The following is a 24,128-nucleotide window of genomic DNA, read 5'->3' as shown; positions in this document are numbered from 1 at the left end:
AGTGTCTCAGGATTAAGGGAATTTTCATATTTGAGAGAAGGAGATTCGTGTTAATATTTATATTCTCTGATACCTCAGGATATGTATGACCCAGATATAATTAAAAATTTGCGAAACCTGAGAAAAAATTGATCCCCTCGATTTCGTTTTCGATTATTTGGGCCATATGCTTTTAAATTAATACCAGTTATATATAAGGGCCCGTGATTTTTTAGGCCCAGGGCCGAGTTTTCTCTCGACGGCCCTGGGTGGGAGTTAGGATTACGCCGAAAAGACTCTTTTGTAGAGCATTCAATGCTGAAGAAACCCTGTCATTGACCAAGATTATACAAAAATATTCCTCTGAGCTGTAGAATTTTGAAGAAAAAAACATAGTTTACGTGTATTTTAAACGGGAAGTCTTGGCATTTTATAGGCTCTAATTTTCAGGGGTCTTTTTTAGGCATTTCCCACAAAATATAGAGGTGGGAATGAAAAAAATAGTGGCGAAAAAGCACCTATACAATTTAAATGGTAATGAATATTTTTTCTTCATAGAAATGGTCCTGTTTTGATTTAGTTTGGGCCCGAATGTTCAAGTGGCAACCGTGAGTACATGTTTCAAATGGCTAAATATTACGGTTGATTTTTTAGAATTTTTAAAAAAGCTCGAAATTTGTACGAAAGTTTTGAATTTTTTAATATTGCACAAAGTTGGAAACTTCGATTTACAAGGGTCAGAACACCTAAATGTACATAGGGATCTGGAGGTTAATCCTCAGCAAGTGCTAGATGAGCTAGCAAAAAAACATATTTTCAATTTAAAAATAATATATAAAATAAAAATACATACTTAATACAATAAAAATAAAAACTTTCCTAAACACGCAGGAAATTTTTTTCTGGATGCGCCCCTGATGGCTTGCTTTCTTATCCGGCTCGCGTAAAATGGGAATGTCAATGTTTTGCTCTATAACTGTTTGACAGAGTAGCTCCTGAGCAGCTGAACTGTGGTTAAGATTTAATACTTTAGCACTTTATGGCACTTACAGGGCTCTTACACATATCATTTACATATGGCTTGACCACTAGACTTGTAGAGTACACAAGAGGCTTCCTTGCCATACTATTTAACATTATGGCCTTTCTTTCCTCATTTAAAGCAGCAACCGCTGCGATCTTCATATTTGCAGGACCGCGCTTGATGTCCATAATCTAAGCACCTAAAGCATCTGGAGACAAGATTTTTTAACGGACGCGGCAAACTGACCAGCTAATCTTCATTTTTTTTGGTATGTTAAAATCTGCTGCGCGATAGGCTGTGGTACAAAAAGTGAAGCTATCTGTGTGCCTGGGTATCCTTTTCGGATGTTTTTAACCTAGTTTACATCAAAATAATCTCCCACATGATCTTCAAAAGTGGCACAACCCAAAATTGGGCATTTTTTAGATCATGCACTAAAAATTTACACTGAGCTTTTATTTACCTTTCAGCAAAATCTGGAGCCATTTTTGTTATAATTTGTTGAAAAACCTAAAGTAAAGTCTCCCTTGCCCATATGATTAGCATGTGCTACGAAATAGTTTTTCGCATTTTCTGATGAACTTGTAATTTGGAGTTGTGTCTTTCTTGAAGATCGTGTGCTATCTATTGACGATATTTGCTCAGCCACATACTTATCTATATACATCCTATTGTGTAACCCATTCATTTGGTTCCAATTTCGCTATGCATCAATTTCCTATTTTCCAACAATTTTTTTGAAATAGTATTCTCATATATATTTACATATGGCTCATTCCACGGAGATGGGTGTGACATTTCAACTCTTATTTTAAGGCTTAATTCTTAAACTGTAATATAAAACTCTTTAAAATGAGTATTTCTTAATAGGTTTCCGAGGTATACACAATGCCTAGAAAAAAAATTATCAAAAATAATTTAATCCAAACGAGGTATATGAACTTTAGTCACTGTGACGGGTGTGACGAGTACGCAAACCAAATTAGGTACTAATTACTTGTATCAGAGTTTTTCTGCTAATTATGTCTTCGGCTTTTCATTTTTCACATTTTCAACATTTACGCCAAAGTTGCTTACCTCTATAGGAAATTATAGATTATATGCTCCAAATTCAACTGTGACGGGTGTGACAAGTTGAGTATGAATACACAAATACACATTATTAGACAACTAAACTAACTTTATTTCTCAAAAAATCGGATTTTACGAACACATAAAAGATTCTGCCACCTAAAGACGGGATAATTCTTGATCGGACTCTTCATCTCCACTGTCTGTCTGAGTCATTGTAGAGTCACTTATTTTTTTTTAGTACTACACTTTTAATGAGGCTCTTACCTGTCAAACCGTATGAGATACTGTTTTTGCCCTGACCAGTGAAGTAATGGTTTCTTTTTATCCGTGACAGCATAGCTTAAGTTTTCCCACGCTCGAGCAACATATCTTTCTGATTAACTTTATCATCGGTTATCACAAACAGATATATGATACATTTCAGATTAGCAGATAAGTAACGGTAGCAGTCCCTGGCCGAATTTATTGAAATTTGTATAAATTTATATTTTAACGGGTGTAACATGTGACGGGCGTGAACTGAAAGCATATAAATACTTAAAATCAATTCGCACATATTAGTCTGTGTCATAGCGTTACTTTCGTCAGCTTTTTTACACTGTCCAAGATGTGGTTTACTTCAAAAAATAACTATTTTGTGTATTTTGTGACGGGCGTGATTCAATATATAATAAAATATTTAGTACTTTCCCGAAAAACCTGAAAATGAAACTGTTACAATGCTGACGAATTGTTCTCTCCATTGGCCGTTTAAATAGTGCAAAAAAGACAATAGACTACGAAAATCAGTCTGGCCAATTTTGAAGAAAATTAACCTCTCATATGAGTTTGTAAACTGTACAACCTAAAGTAAAAAAATATCCGATTTTGAGATAAATTTCGAAATTTCGGCATTTAGTCTTGAAAGTTAGATTTATTTACTCTTCCTTACTAGAAATAATTAACTCAATCCTTAAGTTTATTTTCGTCTCATTCGGTATCGATTATCGTGGAATGAGTGTATGTTTCTACAAATCAATCAATTTTTGGACCGTGTTAATGTTGCGTGTATAATAAATATATTAGAATAGATATACTATGTATTGTTTTTACATAAACATGTATGTATATTCAATACCAATTTTGTGACAGTGGGTTTATCTATAAATGTACATAATATATGTAATGTATATTCGCAGAAAGATACCCTGCAGCAAAATTTAGGGACAGTCTGTCAAAGCGCTAGTTCCGCCCTACAAATTTCAGAACTGTCTCTGAACTACTGAAAAAGGGATGCTGAGTTGGACGGTTGAAACTCATATGTTGCTAGTTGCGCTGTCATCAATGTTACTCATCCTGGTCATGTGAAAGCTGACAAAAGATGCACAAATGTAATATACTATATTTTTTCGATTTTCTTAGACCCTAAAACTAATAACAAACTGTTTTCGTTTATTTAATATGTAATTCTCTACATAGTTTATGGGGCAACTGCTAAAATATTTCCAAAAAAGTCGTTATTGGTAACATTAATGTAATTTTTATACATATCTACGTACGTATAAAATTTAATGCAAAATATAAAATTTAGTTAAGCCACACTTGACAGGAAAGGTCTGCGTACACCATTTCTTTTTTAAATATTCACAATATATTGAGAGTTAAAATTTGTTATTATTTAAATGATCATGCTTAAAATAAAATAATATTAACCGTGTTTTAAAACTTTATACAAAACGAAAGTAAACTTAACGATTTTTCATCAATAGATACGTAAATATATCACTAAGCACCCGAAACAAGGCGAATTCATATAAGGTGATATCGATTCAACAAATACAACAATTACCTGTATTTTGTTTTTTTGTTTTAGCTGGTGATTATCAAATTTCAGCTATTCTTCTCCGAATGAAAAAGGGCGACAGAAAATACAAACACTTTCACGTTTTCACTCACTCACTAGCAAATTAAAAAATTTTGACAATCAAACGCTACACACAGCTGATTAAACAACACCACCTTATATAAATTCGCCTTGACCCGAAATGTGTAGTTATACAGTGATTTTTTTTTAATTTCCAATGTTTTTCATCTTAAATATTTTTCGTTTAGTTTTTATTTAAGTACTATGTCTCATACTCCATAAACCATTTAAATCCAAATTCCTAACTGTGCTGCAAACTTGATAGAACTATTTCGAGTATTCTGTTTTGTAGCCCATCAAATTTTAGTTTAGTAAAGTGTAATTTTGCATCTTAAGCGAAAATATTTAAATATGAGAATGCCTTCAAGAGCGCGCATAAAAAGAGTTATAAAAAATCAGCGCGATTAATTATACCAAAATTTAATGGGCTATAGAACTGCATACTCATAAACTGATTTAAAATATTGAAGTTTTTATAACAGTTTCTACAATTCTACTAAATTTCCAACACAGTTAGAAACGTGGATTTATTTGTTGATATTATAATACTTATGAGCCATCCTTAAATAAAAAATTTACGAAAAATATTTAGCATGAAAACTATTGTAAATATTCAAAATTCTATATTTCTTATGAGATGCCGGAAATTCTATGTATTACATTTCAATAAATTTAATCCAATTTAACGCTGAGTTATCACAAATAATCGTTCAATATATCATTGTTTTTCTCATTTTTTGACACGACTTAGTTCAGATTTTTAATTATAGGTATCCCAGAAATACCCATTATACGTAACAAATATAAATTATTTTTAAGAATAACGGTTTTAGAAAATAAAGGAATAATTGACACACAGTATGCTTAAAAAGTAAATTAGTTCAAAACAAATAGCTCTTTAAACATAAAATGAAGTATTTTTATTTACAAAATTGTGTGCGTGCTTATTTAAAGAAAAGGCCCTATACTACACTTATTAGAACCAGTTCAAAACTAACCACATTTTTTCTATCCCGGAGGTGACCCTTTTTGAACTATCTAAGAACTGTTGTTATATGAACTGTACCAGAACCATCTAAGCCAGAGTCAGCTCAGAACAAGTTCAAAAGTTCTGCAGAGGGCGACAATTGTCACTTCGTAGGACATCGCCATGTTAAAAAAGACAGTTGCAAGCATTGAGTTGGGATAGATGAAGAACCAGTACCGTCCCTTTTCAGGCTAGCTCAGCGCAAGTTCTGAACCAGTTTGATTTGCTGCAGGGTATGTACATAAATATATGCATGTATGGATATGTGTATGTACATATGTATGTATACATACATATATGCCCGAGAATTTGGAGTACATTTGTATGGCATATTTATTCGTATTGTCGGAACATAAACCGCTACTGTGCACTACTCTGGTTGGGTTGGGAGCATGCTGCGAACTTTTAAATACAGATGGAGCCCTTATGAGAATTAGTTCGTACAGTTTTTTAAAGGCCCATGACTCAACATAGCTGCTCGCAATCAAGTTACTCTCCCATGATGAGAGGTTTATATAGAGAATTGATAAAGCGCATGCACTTTGCTTTTTTTCGTTCAGTGCCTGGTTTGTGTATATTCACTTGCGATTAGGCTCCCACAAAATTCTAATGAATTGTATACTCAGAGATAGATGTACAATTTCCGTATGTCTGCGTTCCTTGTTGGTTTTGAATTCAGTTTCCGAATTAAATTGATTGCAAATTATATTTTTTCACATCAACTTACATAATTCTACGTCAGGGATTATGATAAATCATCTATAATCTATATTTCTCAATAGTTATGGACTGCTTTTTCGATTTTATTTTCGTTCGGAATGTTTTGAACTTTGTTTTTTTTTTAGATTATAGAGTACTTTTCAAACCGTAGGAGTACATACATACATATACAAGTGTCTGCCGTACTGTAAAATGAAAAGAGTTAAAATCCATGCTCTTTTTGGTCGAGAGAATGTACAGGGAGAACGACTTGCAGTATTAACCACTTTCTGAATATGTTTATGTATGTATTAAGTGTATTTAAATAGGAAATATCAAGTGAAGGAAGTACGCGCAATCAACATCAACACACACGCAAATAAACGTGCATGTACACAGCATATACGTATACCCTGTACGTGTGAATCGAAGCGACAGCGCGTAACTGCTGAAAGCAAATGTGGCCCCGCAGTACACAACTCAATATGAGCTGGGGCGGATATGCCTACTCCGCCACAATTTCCATACATACGCTCAATTTATTCCTTTATTCTCAAAATAGTCTACTTCACTCCTATCGCATGCATATGTTTATCGAATCAAAATTTTTCTCTTTACTCCTCACCACTCTCGTCTCTGCTGCTTACAAAATAAAAGCAGCCACCTATTCAAGGTTTATATATATATATATATATATATATATCTATGTATAGATCTTGCCACCTATTATTATTTCTACACTGATGGAGCATTCGGTACAACCGTCTGCTAAGAGCAACAAAGCCATGTTAGGAAAATTCACTATTTATTCACAAGTACGGCGAGTATCAAAAATTTGGATTCCAATTGCATGGCGTGTGTGTTTGTATGAATGCGAAAGTGTCCTGTTGTGCATTCTACGGTGCACGTACATGTTTACTTACGACATGGAAGCGCATACAAGTGCGATAGCACATGCACGCGAGTATACTTACGTAAATTTTGGGAGCTTGCTCACTGCCAGCGACAATGAATTTCCTCGCTAGTTGCTGTTGCTCCCGTTTGCTTTTGTTCGCACTTCGAGTGCGCCGCCTTTGAAACAGCGTGGCTTTGTTACTGCGCTGGCGCTGTTTCGGAATATGCTTGCCAGCCGGGGGCTGACACACGCTCCGTGAACGACGTGAGTAAGTGTGTTGAGGCGCGAGCGATGAGAAGTGGCACGGTGCTGCGCGGAGGAATGTCGTAGGCAGGCAGTCATTTCAATTCGATTGTGTGTTGTGTGTTGACAAAAGAATCTCTGTTTTTAGTGTAGATTTGTGCTCCGCATCGCATGGTACGAAAAATACGGCGCTTAAACGTGCAACCTAACGCCACACAACGCTGCTATAGCCATTCGAAATTCAACAAAAAAGTTTCGAAAAAAACTCGATGTAATTCAAGTGAAGGGCGCGCGGTCTCGCTCACAGTTAGTTTCCTTGTGTTGTGATTTTTAGAGCGTTGTGGACTTCGGATTTCCAATAAGGCTGCTAATCAGACATAAGGGCTAAAAGTCTGGCTGTTTAACGTTTTCATATTGTAACGTGAAATACAGTTTATAACGAATATTTACTCAACGGAAAGTATGGAGATTTAAGTCTATCATGTTTTTTTCATTGAATTGACCTGTTATAAGAGTTCATAGGTGGTTCTCTCCAATCAGAAAACGAAAAAGCACATGCAATGCAGACCACTGAGAAAATATCATGGAGTTTTTAATGAAATTATACAAATTAGTGTGTCAAGTGTTCTGATGAATTCGGTATTTTTGGTGTCAAAACTAACATATTAGAAAGTAGTAATATAAACTAGTAAACATCAAACTTCAGGTATTCGAGAAACTAAACAAAACGCTTTTTCTCTTTCACAAAATGTGATGCCATCCACAATCAAAACCAACCTGCAACTTGTGTCTCTTCCACAACTAATTAAACATCACAAAAATAATACTATCAAAACGACATTAATCTGTACTCGGTAAAAATGACAAATACAAAAAAAATAATTAAAAATTTGTGTTTGTTTTGATCGTAAAATGGAATTTTATTATCGACACCGGCTACAATAACAACACATAATATATGGCCATAAACGCCACTTGAACACATGCTCTCCCGACCACATTAATTTACAACGAATACAAACATACAAAATATATAAAAAAAATTTATTACAATAATAAATACAAAATATACATAACCACGCACTTTAAATTGTTTCGTGGGTCTGTTTCAATCCGCGAATTTATGTACTACTTCTTCACTACAAATCGTAAACTCACGCGTTACGCCTGTTCGTACGTCTGTTCATGTGTCATTTTATGGACACTGCACCGGAATACCGCCAATAAAAATATTGTCTACACTGCAAAACCAAAAACAACATCATCAACGACTACGACTATTCATTCGGAACGATAATAAAATGACGTCAAAATGCTAAACTGTCGTTTGTTAACTATTTTTGATTTAAATGGTAAAAATCAAAATGAAAACAAATCTTAAAAAATATGAATATAAATTATTCAACTCATTAACATGAAAATCAACTGATTTGATAAATGACCTAACGGAATATCGCTGATTGCTAATGAAACATTAAAAATGTGCAAATGAAACAAATTATTACAAATTCTCAAATTAAATTTAACTAAATTAACTTCGGATAATTTATATGTAATATGCTTGAATTTGATACATGTTCCGTGTAATGACAATTTTTTCTCCTCCTGTTCGACCATACGAAACGAACACTCGTTCTACTATTACGGAATAATTCCACCACCGTCATAACTGGTTGCTCTTCGATTGCTCTCTTCATTGAAATCTTTATTTGTATGTGTGCCTGATTGTTACGGAAAAAATTAAACGTTTTCTCTCTGACTTAACAAATATCCGCTCAACCGCTCTCAATGTATATTTTGCACTCTTTGATTCCGGTCGCCGGTTTTGCGATATGTACATATATGTAAATATGGAAAAAATATACTGATCGCAAACAAACAATAAATCATAAAAATCGACTCCAATATTAAACATCAATCGGGACTGCGACAACACTGAATTGTTTTCAATTTGTACGTTATTTAATCGCATCGCCTCTTACATCTGCGCTCGCGCTGTAATCATTCCTGTCATATTCTCGCCATTCGATTAAAACACTCGGTATTGCATTTGTATAAACCGCGTTCAAAATAACCGTAATTATTCCACCCCTCCCCCAAACCCCAACCATCCCGCTGGCGTGCGCTCTCTACGACCCCCACGATGTCTCGGCAGTCGGGTCGCACGCCGCTGCCGGGGCTTGGTGGGGGCCACATCATCACGCTCCCCATCCAACCGCTACCGCTTCCGCCTCCATCATCCACCAACAACCCGCCGCCAACACCATCAATCAATTGCATCATCACCCGCATCACCACCACCACCACCACCATCATCCGCACCTGCAACACCATCATCACCTGCAACATACTGTGCCAACTGTTACGGCGAACTCCTCTTCTCTTATCCCAACGGCCGCCGTACTTCCTCAACAACAACAACAAACGACACCAACGTCGCATTCCACGCCCACACATGCGGTTATGTATGAAGAGCCCCCTTCAGTGCCAATCGTCTCCGCACAACAGCAACAACAACAGCAGCAACAGCCACTTCACCTGCCCCCTCAACAGCAACAGCTCGCTACCACACCAGTCGGCGGTGGGCACAGTCCCTCCCAAACGCCTTCAGGCATCGTCTCACAAACGCAGCAGCATCTCACATCACCTCACCACCAACAGCAGCAACAAACGAATAGTGTGCCTCCTGGTGCGTCAACAAGTCTCCAGCAGCAACAACAACAGCAGCAGCAGCAGCAGCAACAACAACAACAACAACAACAACAACAAAACACAGCAGTGGCGTCCGGCCAAACTCAGATTGTTGCGCCGTCAACGGCGAGTGTTTCCCCCTCCAGTGTTAGTTCCCAACCACCAGGTAAGTTACTCTGCAAAATAATTTGGTAGGAAGTAATTCTATCTGTGGTTTGAAATTATTTCTATGTAATTTATTTAAGCATAGTTATTTTTTTCTAAGTACGTATGGGTTGTATGCAAAAGTTTATGTAAAAATGTTAGGGCTTTCCGATAGAAAAGTATAGGCAATCGAATACTACGACTATGACCTGATTTTTTCGCTATTAATTTTCCGGTTCTAATGACATAGGTAATAATATAGGGAAAAGGGTTATTACATATCGTCACTAGACACGACTAAAAACGTTAGCTCGAAAGTTGACCGCGAAGAAAGACACACTTCAACGAAGAAAGACTTTTAACATAGAGTTAAGTTTTCTCAAGTGGGCTACCCAAAGTTGACTTTTTGATAGTTTATATTTCATTGACTGATTTTGAAAGTTAACATGGTGTGCAATATTGACACCAAAACTTTTGCACTAATTTAATTTTTTTGACGAGTTATTTGCAAACAAATCTTTACACTTTTTGCAATAATTCAGCAACCATTCATTCGAATCTTATGATTTTTTGACAGCAATTAGAGAACTTATTGGGCAATAATGGGTTAGTTTGTAAGACTTCGATTCCTGTTTTGTACAAATTTGTATTATTTTAATCAATTGAATTTTTGACCAACTTCTCATATACATACCTAGGACAAAAATTCAAAAAGCATTATTAGCGCTAAACATTCAATTTCACTTTCATAAAAAAAAATACTATACCTTTGATAGACTTAAAGTTTTTTACCAAAAAAAAAAAATGAATACAGATGAACAAAAAAGTGAAAAATAAATTAAAAATAATTATAAAATTATGCAATAAACCGCTTATATACAACTATATTTGAAGTCATTCGGGCGGTAATAGGGGAAAGGGGGCGAGGTTAAGAACCTGCCTTAGCGGCCATGCACAAATTCTTCTTGCTCACACTTCTGGTGAATACTATGTACTAGGGATGTTGCGAATGTGGAATTTTAGACATCCGCGTATGCGAATGCGGATGCGAATATCTAACAGCTAGCATCCGCGGATGCGGATGTCAAGTATTTTTGAGAAATAATTAGAATCCAGCATAACCAAACCAGATATGTCGGGTTTTTCTAAAGCCTTTTAAAAAGAATTATTCATTCTCATTCCTTTGGCTGTTTCAGATTTTGGGAAATCTGTAACTTCATCAGCGACAAGTAAACAAAATTATTGTTTTTAAAATGTTTGTTAAAAATAAATTCCCCAAAGAGCCCCATTTGAAATTATTGAAACGAAGATATCGTCCCTGAAATGCAAAAAGACGTAACAACATCGTAAGTGAAGGCGAAAAAGTCGTGACTAATATTTTAATTTTCTTTTTTATAAAATAATGTGGGGAATTGTAATTCGATGAAATCCTTCATATAAATCAAAACGTGAATATTGACTTTTTGCATTTCAACGATGATGTTTGTTACATCTTTTTTCATTTCAAGTGACGATATGTAACATCAAAAGCAAATCACGAAAATTTTGTTAAGAATTATAGTGCATACTTTCCTCTTTTGTGTCTAGTAGTTTTTTTTGAGATTGGACCAAAATAATCATAATAAATAAAGAAACAAATGTAGGTAGGTATTTAACCCTCTAGTAGGCCAATTTTTTTATGAGTTGAAAAATTCAGAAATGGGTGATTTTAACACGAGATATCCAAAACTGATGTCCATTTCAAGCTGTGACAGTAACTTTTTCCTACAGGGGAGAAAAACCAAGACCGTCTGGAGACGGGCTCGCCGATATACTTACACATATTTTCAGCTTTCTCTTACACAATGTTGACCTACGAACCGGCAATGCCGTCTGCAGACGGTCAAAAATGCAAAACTGGGGTTTTATATGTCGGCAAGCCGGTCTGTAGACGGTCTGTGTTCGAAAGCAATTTTCTCCATTTCGAATGGTGACATAATTATAAAACTTATATTAAAATACGGTGCTTTTAACAACGTAACCCACCGAATTTTTTTATATCAAAAAATTTTTCAAAAGAAAAAATTTCTTTAATTACGAAATTACTAAATAGCAAGAAATAATTAATTTTAACCGTGTTTTCAAAATCTGTAATTCAACTGTCGATTAAAATAAAACGGATTGACATAACGGATTAAAATTTACTAGTAAGGGTACGATTTTTGTCTAAAGATCGTGCCTTGCGAATATAGAAAAAAATTATTATAGGTGCACTAAAAAGGTGTTTAGTTAACGATCGTCTGGAGTCGTTTCTGCCTACTAGAGGGTTAAAGCACAGGAAAAAAATATATTATTAAAAGGACTATGTTCTCTTTGACATACGTCAAAGGTCAAGTAGAAGTGAGAACTTGTATCACTGCCCATTGATAGCTTGGTTATCTAGCTGAGCAAATAATATGGTTAAAGACATTTTTATCAAAGTTAATATATATGACATTTGACCAGTTTTGTTACACAAATACTCCCACGACCACAGACAAAAATATTGGCTACAATTTGTCATTTTGTTTGCCATACATATATACGATGCTCAACATTCGCATTCGCAAAAGCTCCGCATTGATTATTGCGAATGCGAAAGCGAATCCGAATGTTAAAATTAATGCGGAAGCTCCGCGGTTGCGAATGCGAATGCGAATATTCGCAACAACCCTGCTATGTACATACGCATGAGCTTGTGTAAAGTTAGCAAGCGTTTTTTGTTAAAGTTATTTTTTAATTAGAGTTCCTGACAGCAAGGCAATAGTTCCATAGTTAAATAATCAAATTTTCAATAGTTCTGTTAATTAAAGTCAAAAAAGTTAAAAAACGAAAAACAGTTCTGATACCTAGGGACACGATATCGAACCGAAAGTATCGATGTAGTACTCATTGGAAATATCGCTGTAAAAGTATCGGGTGCCCATTAATATCGGGATAAAAAGACTCGATATTCCAAATATCGATACCATTAATATCGGGATAAAAAGACTCGATATTCCAAATATCGATACCAAATTAAAAAAATAAAATCTGAATAATGGTCTCATTTTCTAATAAAGAATTATCACTTTGCACTTAAATAAGTGTTTGCTTATGTAGAGGTAAGCGTGTTAATTGACATCACCGAGTCCGCGGGTGGAAATCCCGCCACATACCGAGCTAAGATGGTACACAATTGTGCTCCTTAAAGCCCAAAATATATCCACATTGTTTTACACATAAATTACAAAGTAACGGCATATGGTCCTTTCCAGCAGAAGATCAGAGTACGACATAGATTTGCAAAAAAGGGAACCGCTAGATAAAAAATTCCATCAAAAATTAGTTCACAAATAATATTAACAAAAAAACTTTCAATGCAAATTTTAGTAACGTAACGTCACTTTGGCTGATAAAAAAAGCAGCAAAGATTTTTACATTTTGGAACTTCCAAAATTAACCTTAAATATTTTAATTATAACTACGAAAAATTTTTACAAATAGTCTTGCCTTATTACCAGAGTTTTAAAAGTTTGACGCTTTCAATTTATTTTGTAACATTTCGTTACGGCACGCCGGATTGGAAATGCACACATCGTCGTTTAAAGTACAAAACCGCGTATCGTCATTCTGCAAAACCGCGTAACTGACATTTGCTGCCAAAAATTGGATTTGCTCACACAAGCTCTTGGCTCAATCCTTGTTCATTCGTCCTAAAATATGCTAGCCAGAAATGCGATTGCTTTATAAAAAAAGAGAATCATTTTGAAATATGAGAAAATAATTTATGCAGCCTTACGTACTCGGTTTTGTATTATCTTGATACGCGGTTCTGCATTTTGTTGATACGCGATTTTTTACTTTAAACGACGATATGTACTTTTCCTTAAGCACATCAAAAAGAATTTAATGAAAGACAATTATTTTTAATATAATGTAAAATATTTTATTAATTAAGTACGTTAAAATTATAATGTAGATTTACGATTCGATACGATACAAGGGCTCTGGTACTCGAATCCAAAAAAATATCGTTTGAAAACTATCGAGTAAAAAGTATCGGTATAGAATGACAAAAATATCGATATGGTATCATATCGTATCGAAATTCGTGTCCTCACTGATACCATCAACTTACGAGAAATAAAGAAGTCTGCAGTTCCCTAATAGTCTCGAAAAAACCAAAAACAATTTCTTACACAAATTTTTTTTATTTTTTTTTAAATTACTTTTTAATCAGAGTTCCTCACAGCAAGGCAATAGTCCTACGATTCCCTAACCAAATTTTCAATAGTTTTGTTAATTTAACACAACAAAGCTAAAAAACAAAAATCGCTTGTTAACTTCACGCGCAAGCCTTTATTCAGAAAAAAACAGTTCTGATACGACCAACTTACAAGAAATAAAGAGTTCTACAGTTCCCTAATAGTCCCGAAAACAGTTCCGCGAAGTCCTGAAAAAAACACAAAAAAAAAATTTTTAAATACATTTTTTTTTGTAATTACTTTTTAATCAGAGTTTCTATAAAACTGCATACTCAAAATCTTTCTAAGGGCCGTTTTCTGAAGTAGTTCTAAAAATTTTTCTGCCCTTTAAAAACAAATTTTGTTCTCAAAAAATGTGTTCGAAGGGCAGATAAATTCTAAAAGGTACTTGCTCGTAGTTTCTACCAGTTTGTTTAATTATTATGTGTTTTTTTTTAATATTGCTAAATGGTAGAACCTTTGATTTGTATTGTTTTGGTTAAAGTATGGACTATATTTATGTAAAAAAAATTACAAAAATTAAACAAAGAAAAAATTGTGAAAACTTCTCAGTATGTGGGGTGGCTGTAATTTTTTTGGACTACTGTATTATAATGTAGGTATGTCAATGCCATCCTATAGGTAACGAGTTTTAAGCACAAGCCAATCAGGTGATCGCTTCTATTATAAAATGACGCGGCCACCTGGCGGCTAAATACTTAATAAAATCCTTGTAGAAATAAATATTATTATAAATATGGCAGCACCACTACACGAGTAACGAGTTAAGAGTTAGCCAATCAGGTGATCGCTTCTATTACACTAGTCGACAAATTTTGACGAAATCGTTTTAACCTAAGAAAAAAAATGTTTTTGAAGCTAATTTTGGGTCGCTGAACACGAAAACAATACACATTCTTTGTTTGCAAAAAGCGTTTTCGAGATTTTTTCGAAAAACGTGTAAAAATTCTAACTTTGCATTTTTCACACAATTTTTTCGTTTGTGTTGGGTAGAATCTTCTCGAATTTGCGTCCAACAATAAGAAAAAAAACAATAAAATAAAGAAGTAATAAACAGAGAAAAAAAAAAAATAAAAATAAAATAAAGAAATAATAAAAAATTTAAAATTTTTTTTTTGTTAAAAATAAACACCTAAAAATGTGTAATTTTCAAAAATGATTGAAAATTCCACCTTTTGTCGATTTTGCCCGCTAGTAAGAATAATAATTTTTAATTAAATCTGCACAAATTATATATTTTAGCAAAGGGCACATCAATACCTTTTGAACGGTAGACTGCTTGTGTCGATTAAGTGATTTGTTCAGAATATATTGACAAATAACTGCGAAAGGTACCAAAAAGCACGTTTTCCAAAAAAATCCCGAAAACGCTTCTTTCAAAAAAAGAATGGGTATTGTTTTCGAGTTCAGCGACCTAAAATAAGCTTCAAAAAAATTTTTTTTTCTTAGGTTAAAACGATTTCGTCAAAATTTGTCGACTAGTGTAATAGAAGCGATCACCTGATTGGCTAACTCTTAACTCGTTAGTCGTGTAGTGGTGCGACTATATTTATAATAATATTTATTCCTACAAGGGTTTTATTAAGTATTTAACCGCCAGGTGGCCGCGTCATTTTATAATAGAAGCGATCACCTGATTGGCTTGTGCTTAAAACTCGTTACCTATAGGATGGCATTGCCATACCTACATTATAATACAGTAGTCTAAAAAAATTACAGCCACCCCATATACTGAGAAGTTTTCACAATTTTTTCTTTATTTAATTTTTGCTATTTTTTTTAATATAAATATCAAATCAAAGGTTCAACCATTGAGCAATATAAAAAAAAAGAGAGAAAGTCTAAGTTCGGGCGGAGCCGAACATTAAATACCCGGCGCAAGTATTAAATATATGTTTTCCACCTTTCCGAAAACTACCTCTACATTGTAAGCCAGGGAGCTTTTACCCCTATTTTACACATTTTCGATAGAACTTTCAGTTAGACATAATGAGATAAACTTATATAGTCATATGTGGGCGGTATCACACCCATTTTCCAAAATTCCAAACAATGTTACTTATTTTCAAAGGATTGTTTTTAGTATCAATTTTGATTAAATTAGCGTCCTTAAATTTCGAAATATTGAAGTTTCAAGCATTTCTGAAATTGACCGTTATATGAAAAGCGGCCGTAATTTTAGTCCGACTTCAATAATTTTCAACGTTATGCTTTTGTCTGGATAGCGCAATAACCATACCGAGTTTGGTACAAATTGGTACGACGGTTACCGAGATACATATATCTGATCATAAGTGGGCGGTGCCGCGCCCATTTTCCAAAATTTCACCACAAATGCATTTCCTGGTAAAGAATTGTTGCAAGCATTAATTTTGAATAAATTAGCTTTAATATTTACTGATTTATCGAAGATTTCGTATTTCTCTAAATTACCCTTATATGGAATGTGGGCGTGGTTTTTGTCCGATTTAAAAATTTTCGGCCATTTGGTATGGTGTATCAAGGCCAACAACTGCGCCAAGCTTGGAAGAAATTGGTGCAGCGGCTACCAAGATATACATATGTAACCAGAAGTGGGCGTGGCCACGTCCGTTTTCCAAAAATTTATAATATTCTTATTTTTCATCTAAAAATTATTGTAAATATCAATTTTGAGTGAATAATCTTCAGTAGTTACTAAAATATCGCAGTTTTCGTATTTCTGAAAATTACCGTTATGTGGGAGGTAGGCGTGGTTATTGTCCGATTTTGCCCATTTTCAATACCATCCGTCCTACGCCCGAAAGAAGTGCATACCAAGTTTCGTTAAGATATCTAAATTTTAACTCGAGTTATCGTGTACACAGACGGACGGACAGACGGACAGACAGTCACCGCTTAATCGATTTCTCTTTTCATTCTGATCATTTATGTATACATTTGTCTATATCTATCTCGATTCGTTTTGCCTGTTACAAACAACCGTTATGTGAACAAAGTTATAATTCCCTTGTGCACAAGTGCGCTCGGGTATAAAAATTAGACAAACTGGTAGAAATTACGAGCCTTGTTTACCTTTTGGAATTTATCTGCCCTTCGAACACATTTTTTGTGAACAAAATTTGTTTTTGAAGGGCAGATAAGTTTTTAGAACCACTTGAGAAAACGGCCCTTAGAAAGATTTTGAGTATGCAGTTTTTTAGGAACTCCGATTAAAAAGTAATTCCAAAAAAAAAACGTATGTAACATTTTTTTGTGTTTTTTTTTTTCAGGATTTCGTGGAACTTTTTTCGGGAGTATTAGGGAACTGTAGAACTCTTTATTTCTTGTAAGTTGGTCGTATCAGAACTGTTTTTGCTGAAAAAAGGCTTGCTGCGTAAAGTTAGCAAGCGATTTTTTTTTTAACTTTTTTGGCTTTAATTAACAGAGCTATTGAAAATTTGATTATGGAACTATAGAACTATTGCCTTGCTGTCTGGAACTCTGAATGAAAAGTAACTTTAACAAAAAACGCTTGCTAACTTTACACGAGCTACACAAGATTAAAAATAAGTTAATATGAACGACTGTAATAAATTTGATTCAAATAATCATTTGAAAATATATTTATATGTTGTAGTTGTAGCGGAGTGCGTAGAGATGTTTGCTACTATTTGATAGCTTTCAAGAGAGCCCCAGATCGAATACCGTTTGACCCAACATATAATTTTTAATTTTTGTTATGAGTTTTTTTTTAATTACGCAGAAGTATTTGTGAAAAGCGGAAACGCAATGCCTGGCAATTCGGCCCATTTCATACAAAAAAAAAATAAGGAAATCATGCAGATGGTAGGGCCCTCTACATTCCCGAGAAGGCCATCTGTAATTGCTTTTAACTCCTTCTTTTTTCTACTGGGAGTATCCACAAATAATTATGTTTGGAATACAGATAGAGACTGAATGTAAACATGTTAACTAAAAGTATTACTTTATATACATATGTTTAAGTGAACCTAGACTAAGGTAAATATATAATATGTACTAATCTGATAATTCTTGATTTGATACTTAAGTTTTAAAATTTAATTTTTTGCTTTTCAGTTCATTTGTATTATATATTTTTTAAACTTGGTTCATTGTTTTAGTAAAAAACTTTAAGTCAAGTAAAGGCACAGTAATTTTTCTTATTAAAGTATAATTGAATGTTTAGAGCAAATAATGCTTTTTGAATTTTTTTCCTAGGTATGTATATAAGAAGTTGGTCAAAAATTCAATTGATTAAAAAATAAAACAAGAATCGAAATTTTACAAACTTACCTCTTTATTTTGTTGCCCAGTAAATTCTCTAATTGCTGTAAAAAAATCATAAGATTCGAATGAGTGGTTGCTGAAATATTGAAAAAAGTGTAAAAGCCAGCATAAAAATTTGTTTGCGAATAACTCGTCAAAAAAATTCAATTAGCGCAAAATCGTTGATGTCAATATTGCACGCCATGTTAGCTTTTAAAATCGAAAAGTCAACTTTGGGTGGCCCACTTGAGAAAACTTGACCCATAGTTGACGACGTAGAAAGGACGCGTAAACTTATTTTCGCTGCCAACTATTTTTGCGGGTGGAAGAGTATGTAAAATCCTCAAGTAGTTTTCGGGGAATGATGTGAAATGACAGTCCTTGGCCAGGTATAAATTTGTGTTTATGCGTATTTCTTCGCCGTCAACTAGGTTTACGCGTCTTACTTCGCCGGAGTCGTTTTTCGTATTTATTTATTTTATGCGTCCTTTTTTGCCACCAAAACGCTATCACGGTTTGCCTTAACTTACTTTTAATTAAAGGTGCTCTCACTGTAAATTTTTTTCATATCTTTAGTATGGATCATTTTCTGTGTAATTTGCAAGAAACTCAAAATCTTTTGCCGAGCGGTTTTTGAGTAATTCGAACTCTTAGGTTAAAAAATTCTCTTTTTTGTTTTTCTTTTTTTTTGTTATAATTGCGCCAAAAATTAATAATAGCAATATATAATTAAAAAAATATATAAATATAAAACTATTTATGTATATGTACATTAGGGTGCTTTATTTTTGCGACTATTGTTTTTTTACACTTAAAAAAGAACTCCCTGAAAATTTGAACCCTTAATATTAACATTAAGTACTCGCTCAAGGCGCGCAAAGATTTGCCATATAAAATACACGTAAACTTTCATTGTTTTTCTTAAAAATTCTAATTTTGAAGGTATTTTCAAATCGGTCCAGCTCACGTAAATCTTAATATTTTTCTGAAATATTTTTGTGGAGATCTTAAAATATAATAGATTTTATAGTTCCAATTGAAATACAGTACCGATATTTTTTTTTTGGATGGGAAGTGACGCAGTCTAATGTACATCTATTGCTTTAATAAACACAATGTACAATTCTGTATCTTGTTATTGTTAAAAAAGATTATATAATATTTTGTCCTTTAAAGTACAAAACCTCGTATAGTCGATGTGCAAAACCGCGTAACTGAATTTTTTTTACCCCAAATAGGATTTGCTTACAGAAGCTCTTGGCTCAAGCCTTATCCATTCGTCCTGAAATATATTAGTCAGATGCGAAATATGAGTGCTTTTACTCTCTACAAAATAATTTATGCAACCTCACATACGCGTTTTTGCATTATGTTGATACGCGGTTCTGTACTTTAGAACACGATTTATATTAATGATTGGAAGCTTGTAGCATATAGCTTGAACTTTGAGACGTGAACTCTGAAACGTGTTAGGCGTCTTTTTAAGGTCGTTGTATTTGACAAGTTGATCCCAATCCATAGTGATTCAAAACTGGAATTTAGTGTCCTCAATTCACTGGAGCCATCATTTTCCACTCAAATTGATGTATTTATTTTTTAATTAAAGCTAATAAAATTTGCAAGAGAGTAGTTGAGCCCGATTTTTTAAATTTTATTTGTTTGTATTAAATTTTCTAGTGCAAAGTGCAGAAAAATTAGCAATTTTGAAGAAAACATAATCTCCTGTTAATAAATTTTACATAATGAAAACGAGTTGAAAACAGTTGTAGGGTGCCCTCGAAATGAAAAAAAATTAAAAAAATTAATTTGGAATGTTTTATAAAAAATGTTCACCAAAATTAAAACAAAACTGTTGAGTTTCTAGAAAAATGTTGAGTATGCAGTTTTATATATCACAAAATTTTAGTACAATAAATTGCAATTTGCAAGTGGCTAAAAGGTCGCTCGCGCTGATTTTAAATAATATTTTCGCTAAATTTCGAGCACATCTGCATGCTAAATGGGAAATAAATGCGTTTGTTACAGATATTAAAAAAAAAATTCAACGCAAGCTTTTGACCACTTTCAACTTGCACTTTGTTATACTAAAATTTAGTGACCTATAAAACTACATACCCAAAACTTTATAAACCAAAAACAAAAAAAAAGTCGGTTATAATTTTTTTATAACGTTTTAAATTATTATTTTTTTTGGTTTGGGAGAACCTTGCAATTGTTTTCAACGGTGACAGGTAACAAGATCAATCGCACCCTGGTGCGAAATGAAGTCAATTGACATTATTACCTTTTCAACAGTGAAATAAAGTCAACAAAAGTTTGGAAATAAAGTCATTGAAGCTATTTCCTCATTGAAATGGAAATAGCGTCAACAATGCTTAAAGTATGTCGATTCATAGAAAAATTTGTTCTTACAATAGGCATTGCCCCGTAAGTGTTGTTTTTAATAGATGAAAAAGGTTATTGCCAAGTCCTCAGTGTGGTGCTATTAATCCACACACAATCATGAACTAGCACCAATTGATTTTATAAAAAAATTTAAAATTACGAATATAGTAAAAACTTGAAGCGAAAAACCAAACGTAAAACGCAGAAGGAATAAATACGAGAAATATTTGAAGAAAGAGTGTAGAAATGATCCAGAACTTGTAAAACATGTTTCGTTTCCACAAAAATAAAGTGAACCCCATTAAATTGAAGAAACAGTCCGTGTCCAAAAACCCCGTAGGACCACTGAAAGAATTCTGTGTTTTTAATTAGCATATTTTGAACGAATTCGGAACGTCTACGATGGAAAAGAAAACATAATAATAAGGAAACAATTATAAAAAAGGAATTTTCTTACACTGTATTCATGTCTCCGCCAGCCATTTGTGACGACATCATTTAAAAGCATCTAAGGAGAACGACGACACTATTTATTAGATCGCACATTCAAGACAATGTGCCAAAATGCGGGTATAAACAATTATTGATTATTTAATATCAGAACCGAGATTATGTAAGTTAATTTATTGGTTTTCACACACTTTTGAAACACAAATTATATGCTTTTTTACTGCAGACAAGTTGTTGCCAAAACACAGCAGAAATCTTCTGATAAATTACAAATATAAAAATGTGAGATATCGAGGGCTTAGATTCATTAGTACCCCCTATCTGCAATTTCAACAAAAACTAATTTGTGATTTTAGAAACAATCTGGGACTTATTACCTGTCATCACTGATATATTACTTCTGATTTCCAATTTAAAACAGTGTAAATTCTTCTGTCAAGCGTTATATAAGGTAGCATTAATATCACCGATGACAGTTAAATCTTACACTGAAAATAAAATGTGCGTAAATATAACGAACACTTGAGTAAATCGTACGAACTTTTTCGTCATTTTGAGCCACGAAAGTTTTCGTTGATTGTACAAAACAGGGATGTTGCGAATGTGGAATTTTAGACCCGCGGATGCGAATGCGGATGCGGATGTTTACACGCCAACGGATGCGAATGCGCATTTCAAGTATTTTTATACCCGAGCGCACTTGTACACAAGGGTATTATAACTTTGTTCATATAAAGGTTGTTTGTAACAAGCAAAACTAATCAAGACAGATATAAACAAATGTATACATAAATGATCAGGATGAAAAGGGAAATCGATTAAGCGGTGACTGTCTGTCCGTCCGTCCGTCCGTCTGTGCACACGATAACTTTTGAGCGTAGGACGGATGGTGTCGAAAATGGGCAAAATAGGACTACCTCCCATATAACGGTAGTTTTCAGAAATACTAAAACTGCGATATTTTAGTAACTACTGAAGCTTACTCACTCAAAATTAATATGAACAATCATTTTTAGGCGAAAAATAAGAATAAAATAAATTTTTGGAAAATGGGCGTAGGCACGCCCACTTATGATTACATGTATATATCTTGGGAACCGCTCCACCAATTTCTTCCAAACTTGGCACAGTTGTTCACAAAACATACCAAACGGCTGAAAATTTTAAAAAATCGGATAATAACCCCATCCCACATAACGGTAATTTAGAGATATACGAAAGCTTCGATAAATCAGTAAATACTGAAGCTAATTTATTCAAAATTGATGTTTGCAATGACTATCGACTACACTGAGAAAAAGGATTAGTTTCGACAACTAAATATATTTAGTTCCCGAATTTTGACAATATTTGGGAACTGTTACCAAGGATTGGGAACTATTACCATCGATTGGTTATTATAACTAAATATATTAAAGCTTCTAATGTTCATCTAGGTTGTAACAAATCGTGAATTTAGTTGAAGGGTTTGGTTAATACTAATAAATATTTCTTTGAAGCATATTTCTACAAATTCCATTCAACTTAACGTATGGTTCATAAAAGGATGTTATTAAGCTCTGCTAATGCAGATAAGCTTTCTTTCAACACGTGGTTTAGTCATAGTTACCAAATCTTAGTTGAGGCAACCACGATTTGGTTTGAGAGTGGAACATATTCATGCTTGTGAGCCACCCCTAAAGAATGCTGAGCGCTCTCTGAGCACATACGAAGAGCGCCAGCTGAGCAATGCACACAGTCCCACTTATTGAATCGTTTGAATGCGCTAGTATGCCGACCATTGCATTGTGCGTGGAAATCATTGCTCCGCTACCGCTGTTCGTATATGGGTGAAACACGCATGTGGTCCCAGAGCGCTCAGTAAGCTATGGCATGTCGATCGCTGCGCCATGTGTGCTATGACATGCCCATACTTGTTTGTCACAGTTTCAGTTTTGCTATCATCGCGGGTTGTTTCGGTGCGCGCATAGTTTAAAGTTTAATTAAAAATATAAAGTTCGATGCCAACCGGGGTTTTTCAGTGGATATATAATTTATGTGAATTATAATTTGAAAGTGTCTATTTAGCTAAGGAAAAAGCAAAGCTGTATACTTCCAGCAGATATTGACCTGGGTTTTCGCACGACTGTTCCTGTTTCATCGTTGTTTTTTAGGAAATTCTTACCACCATATACATATGTATTATTTACTTTAGTAACTAACTTATGTAAATATGTACGTATTTTTATGCTTAATATATGCAAATAAAAGAAGAAAGTAAACACAACAAACATCGAGTAAATTATTATTTGTGTCAAACTGAAACTTTTTTCCCAATAATAAACGGTTAGCTGATTCAAGTCTACGGCAAGTTCACAAGATTAATTGAAAACTTGTATCAACCAAAGCATTGTTTATATTTGCTCAACAATGATTTTATTCAACTAACAATATTGTCCAATCAAGGTAGTCGTTTTGTAATTATTAACAAATATACATTTGTCCCAACTAGAAGTCTTAAGTAAATTGCAGACTTTCGTGAACTATATATTTATTTCGCCATATCCAACTATGCCACTTGATCACTATAACCAAATCTTGGTTATTATAACTAAACCTTTTTCTGGGTGTAGGTGTATGGTGTCAAGTTAGCACTACATACCATTTTTTCTTAAAAAACGAGAGCTACAAATTTTTTCTTTCCACAACAAATTTTAAAGTTAAAAGCTACAATTAATGCCGTTATAACATTTTCAATATCTCAATTCTATCGACTAGGTGTATGGTGTCAAGTTAGCACTACATACCATTTTTTCTTAAAAAACGAAAGCTACAAATTTTTTCTTTCCACAACAAATTTACAACAAAAGAGCTACAATTAATGCCGTTGTAACCTTTTCAATATCTCAATTCTGTCGTCAATGGGGCATGGTGTCAAGTTAGCACTACATACCAAATTTTGTTCGAAAAAGGTTCAACTCAATTTTTTCCAGAAAAACAAAAGCTACAAATTTTTTCTTTTCACAACAAATTTTAAAGTTAAAAGCTACAATTAATGGCATAGTAACATATTGGATATCTCAATTCTATCGACTAGGTGTATGGTGTCAAGTTAGCACTAC

At 33.8% G+C, this 24,128-nt stretch overlaps 1 protein-coding gene across 1 annotated transcript in view; it reads left to right on the top strand.

Annotated features, from left to right (window-relative positions):
- The first annotated feature begins 9,209 nt into the window (after window positions 1-9,209).
- LOC118738105 (homeobox protein abdominal-B) overlaps window positions 9,210-24,128 on the top strand; it is an 89,010-nt gene continuing 74,091 nt past the window's right edge. Inside the window, exon 1 of the mRNA XM_036469025.1 lies at window positions 9,210-9,701. Within this exon, the coding sequence (XP_036324918.1) occupies window positions 9,308-9,701 (394 nt within the window). The 5' untranslated portion in view covers window positions 9,210-9,307. The remainder of the gene's footprint in view (window positions 9,702-24,128) is intronic.

Source organism: Rhagoletis pomonella, unplaced genomic scaffold, assembly GCF_013731165.1.
Source record: "Rhagoletis pomonella isolate Grant_MI unplaced genomic scaffold, Rhpom_1.0 Rhpom_scaffold_00004, whole genome shotgun sequence".
Lineage (NCBI taxonomy): Eukaryota > Metazoa > Arthropoda > Insecta > Diptera > Tephritidae > Rhagoletis > Rhagoletis pomonella.
This window is presented reverse-complemented; position numbering and strand designations above follow the sequence as displayed.